The sequence below is a fragment of the Mercenaria mercenaria genome, chromosome 3 (assembly GCF_021730395.1).
Source record: "Mercenaria mercenaria strain notata chromosome 3, MADL_Memer_1, whole genome shotgun sequence".
NCBI classification, from domain to species: Eukaryota; Metazoa; Mollusca; class Bivalvia; order Venerida; family Veneridae; genus Mercenaria; species Mercenaria mercenaria.
This window is the reverse complement of record NC_069363.1, coordinates 85483913-85489124: the sequence shown is the minus strand read 5'-3', so window position 1 is coordinate 85489124 and position 5212 is coordinate 85483913. Positions and strand designations below refer to the sequence as shown.

The 5212-nt window shown below is 40.3% G+C and overlaps 1 protein-coding gene across 1 annotated transcript; it reads left to right on the top strand.

Moving 5' to 3' along the window:
• Nucleotides 1-3104: 3104 nt before the first annotated feature.
• LOC123525631 (uncharacterized) lies at nt 3105-4466 on the top strand. The gene has a single exon (XM_045304778.2). The coding sequence runs from the start codon at nt 3105-3107 to the stop codon at nt 4464-4466; it is 1362 nt and encodes a 453-aa protein (XP_045160713.2).
• The last annotated feature ends 746 nt before the right edge of the window (nt 4467-5212 follow it).

Sequence of the window (5212 nt, the reverse complement as noted above, 5' to 3'; positions counted from 1 at the left end):
GAGATTATTCTCTAAAACCTAAAACAAACAGCCCTTTTCAGGGCTACACATATCTTTTCAGAAAGATACCTTCATTATATTGTCAAAAACGCCTGCTTGTCGAGTGGGACATTTGTTAGCGTAATGTCCTAATTCGTTACAGTTGTAACATCTCAGATTCTTCGTGTAGCTTTGCTCGTTTGGACACTGACTAGCAAAATGTCCTTCCTCCTTGCAATTATAACAAATATCCTTTCCATTGTTGTAGATCAACCAGTTCATAGCTCTGATATGCTTCTTTAATTTCTCCAACAACACATCCTTTGGCTGTTGATAGTAGATGGTATCAGCCCCATCAACTTTCTCTACTGGTGTATAAGTTTTGCTTTCTATCTTGTCTCTTCAGATTTCAGAGATCAACTGATGTTGATGTGCTGACAGTCCCCGTATTTATAGGATTTTTCAAGGTCATCAAGACAGCTTGGTTTCTGTCAGTATAAAAGGACTGTCATCAAGGGATTTATATAATTTCTGCCTAGGCAAAACATGGCATCACCACGTAAATTAGTTCCTTACTCGGATACTTCGAGTAGCAGTGAAGATGATGAAGAAGAACTAAAGAAGCATCGTTTATCATTAACTAAAAAGAAACAAATCTTATCTAGTAGAAAAGAACGGCGTGAAGGTTTAGAGGGAAAACGTAAACAAGCAAGGCAAGATCAACACGATGAGAAACGACACGACCTGGCAAGCAACTACTTTAACATTACACCCAGAATGGAGCGAAAATCAAGAAAATTCAAGACGCAAAGTAAAGTGTACGATGTTACATTCAAACCCTATGACCAGCCGTATGACTTTACCTACGACCTATTCAATGCTATGGTAGACAAGATGAAAGAGGAGTGTCAGACCAAGCCAAGAGATAAAGTTCGAGTCTCAATTGATCATCCCGGTTTGAAACTTGGAATACACGTCCCATTTGACAATGCGTCAGCAGTGACAGGGGAAACTTTGCTTCAAGAAATTGAAAATGTCATGCAAAGCAATGAAGATTTCAAGATTCATGATGGTCAACTGCATGCTGAAATTACTCATATTTCCATGCCCGAAGGATCCGGCAAAGCCAGACGAAATATGCATCATGGATCGCATGTCAGTATAGAGAACATGACTCAACTTAAACGGAGGGTCATACAAATTGACAATCCTAATGACAGCATGTGCTTGGCACGATCCATTGTTGTAGGTATATGCCATGCACAAAAATCAAATACCTAGGAATGGAAAAAAAGATGGAACATGATACGACAATCCAAGAAATCTTTACAACAGAAGGAAGCTCAGACGTTATTGGATAGTGTTGGAATCGGACACGATCAACCGTGCGGAATAGAGGAGTACCAGAACATCCAGACCAAACTCTACCCAGACTACATTATCAAGGTTCACACTCAACATGGTAAAAGTGAACCTTTGTTTACCCCATCCACCATGAGGAAAGGGAGTAAAGTGATACACGTATACCACCACGAAGGACATTATGACACCATCACTTCGATCAAAGGATTCTATGGACATAGTTATTATTGTGAATACTGTAACACTGGCTATAACAATCTGGAACAGCACAAGTGTGAAAACATTTGTCGGTGTTATTCAACGGAACTCTGTGAACCTGGCAGACAGGTTACATGTAGTGACTGTAGGATTACTTTTAAAAGTGTTGAATGTTATCAAAAGCATAAGCAAATCACAGGACACAAAAAGAAAAGTATTTGTGAATCTGTATGGCAATGTCAAACATGTCATAATATTGTTGTAGGTAGGAAGAAGAATCATGTTTGTTCAGGGTCTAAGAAATGTCGATATTGTAAGGACATCGTAGGACCAAACCATGAATGTCACATACCAAAATATGTTTCGCCTGAATCCTTCAGATTACATCTTTTTCGATTTTGAGAGTCGGTTCGATACAAGTGAGCAAATACCAAATTTTTGTTGTGCTCAACGCTTTTGCGATGAATGTATCCGTAAAGACATCACTGAACCGTGCGATCACTGCGACACGTTACCTGAACCCAGGGAAATGTTGTTTAGGGGTGATAATACCGTGGCTGAATTTTGTACTTGGTTATTTAAACCCAACCACAAAGGATCCACGGTCATAGCACACAATTTTCAAGGGTATGATGGTCAGTTTATCTTGTGGTATATTGTCAGGCATACCACAACCAAACCCGAGGTCATCATGAATGGAAGTAAACTTATTTCCCTGAAATGTCATGGACTGAGAATGATTGATTCCTTGAGCTTTCTCAGTATGCCATTGTCAGCTTTTCCCAAAACGTTTGGTCTTACTGAAATGGTCAAAGGGTATTTTCCACATTGGGCTAACAAAGCTGAATTCCAGAACTATGTGGGACATTACTTAGACTCAGAGTACTATCATCCTGGCGGTATTAAACCCGAAGCCCGTGAAGCCTTTTTAGAATGGCATCAGGAAAAGTTCAACACACATTCCATCTTTGATTTTCAAAAGGAGATGGAAAAGTATTGTCGATCAGATGTAGATCTTTTGAGGAGGGGTTGTGGCGAGTTTCAACATCAGTTAATGGCCAGTGATGGTATCAATCCTTTTACCGAATGTGTCACTTTGGCTCAAGTCTGTTATTGTGCCCATCGCAAAAACACATTGCCAGAAAACAGTTTAGGTATCATTTCAGATGCAGGATATCCAAACAAGACCCGTTATTCCATTAAAGCCATACGATGGTTACAGGCCGAGGCAACTACCACGGGAAAACCCATTCGTCATGCACTGAACGGTGGAGAAGTCCGTATAGGTCCCTTTTTTGTTGATGGGTACAATGCAGAGACCAACACAGTGTATGAGTTTCTAGGGTGTTGGACTCATGGGTGTGAAACATGCTATCCAAAGCGTGAGGTCAAGAATCCTTACTCGTTAAAGACCATGAATACATTGTATGTAGAAACCTTTTTTAAGATTTGAAGCTTTGCAAAACCAGGGGTACCGCATTGCATACATATGGGAATGTAAATTTGACCAAAAGTGTAAGGAAAACCCAGAGTACAAGAGTTTGATTGATCGGTTCTATCCCCATATGGAACCGATCAAACCTCGAGATGCCCTGTTTGGTGGACGTACCAATGCAGTCACTCTCTACCATGAAGTAGACGAAAGCACCAATCAAGAGATCAAGTACGCTGATATTTGTTCACTGTATCCGTATGTGAACAAATACAAAGAATATCCCCTCCATCACCCTGTCATTCTAAGTCAGGAGGAAATTGATATGACAAACCTTAGGAAATACAGGGATTTGCTCAAGTGTAAGGTACTCCCTCCTCAAGATTTATGGTTACCCGTCCTACCCATGCATTGCAACAAGAAAATGGTGTACACCTTGTGCCGTACATGTGCAGAGAAAGAACTTGAGACCTGCTCACACTCACAGGAGGAAAGGGTCTTGGTCGGGGTTTGGACTTCAGTGGAATTGAATAAGGCTTTAGATCTAGGTTACAAAGTCATTGAAGTATATCAAATCTGGCACTTCAAGGAATGGAGCGACACTGTCTATAAGGAATACATCAATAAGTACTTGAAAAGAAAACAAGAGGCCAGTGGTTATCCCAACTGGGTTAAAACTCAAGCTGATAAAGACAAGTTCAAAAGCGACTACTTTCAGGCCGAAGGTGTCCTCCTTGAAGATGTAGAGAAGAATTTTGGCGAAAGGGCCATGGCCAAAACCATGCTGAATTGTCTCTGGGAAAAGAATGCCCAAAACAATGTTTTGCCAAAATCGGAATACATTGACAAGTCAGCCAGGTTATACGAGATCATGGCTGACTCTCAGAAAAAAGTCCACTACTTTGACTTCTTTGAACATGATGAGTTTTCTCTGATCAATTATTCCGATTACACGGATATGTCAGAACCCCATGCAGCAGCCAGTCTGGTAGTTGCAGCGTTTGTCACTGCCTATGCTAGGTTAGAACTGTACTCAGTCCTGGAACGTTTAGGGGATCGGGTCTTGTACTTTGACACAGACAGTTGTATGTACATTTACGGCCCGGATAAATACAACATCCCCATTACAGACAGTCGTTTGGGAAAGTGGACGGATGAAGTACCCAATGGAAGAATTGTCAAGTATGTTGCCCTGGGTCCTAAAAACTACGGGTACGAGTACATTGTCAATGGGGAACGCCACACGGTGTGCAAGGTCAAAGGAATTACCCTGGATTACAATACCACCCAAAAAGTCAATTTCAACAGTATGATACAAGCTGTCCAAAACAGGGAATCCTTTTCAGAACTCGTTGAATATCCATACCGTATCAAAAGACACAGAGATAGAAAGGTCACCAGTGAACTCCAGACCAAGACTTTCCGTTCGGTGTATACAAAACGTGTCGTGGTGGATCTATATAAGACCGTGCCTTACGGATATGTTCAGTCGTAGACATGATATCAAATGAGTCGGACGTACATTTTTGAATGAATCAGAATGTTGTATTGATAAAGCTTGGTATTTACTTAATTGAATAAAATGGTATTGACAACAACAGAAGAGGTTATGTTATTACTTAAGACAAACGGATATAATGAAAATATTAGGGTTACAGAGGAGATGATATTCTTTTATGGAAGAGAAACTCTTTTCAGCAACATGTACAAATCAAGTTTTTCTGGCAACAGTTCAGTTAATGTATGTAGTGAGCAATATTTTCAATTTACAAAAATGATGCAATGTCAAGGAAAGGATCGTGCTATGTGTATCATGAAGACGACGAGATGAAGCGTTTGGGAAATATGAAATCAGAGAACTTTAATGCAAAACAATGGGATCAACAATCTAGACAAGTGTTTTTCAAAACAAATTGGCTGAAGTTCACACAGAATGAAAATCTTTGAAACCTTCTTCTGGCCACGGGGTCTAAAATCCTAGTAGAGGCCAACCCACGAGATAGTATTTGGGGTATCGGAATGGATATGTGGAATTCAAATGCAGTCCATCCTAACAAGTGGAATGGAAGAAATAGATTTGGATCCATCCTAATGGATATAAGGAGTTTGCTCCAACAGACACAGTCATTCGGACTTTTGCATTCTAACCATAAAGATGGAAAATAGCTCGGAAGTATTCGAGAACATGACAAATTCCCTCACTGCTGAACTGAAGGACGTGTCGCGAGTACATCACAAAGT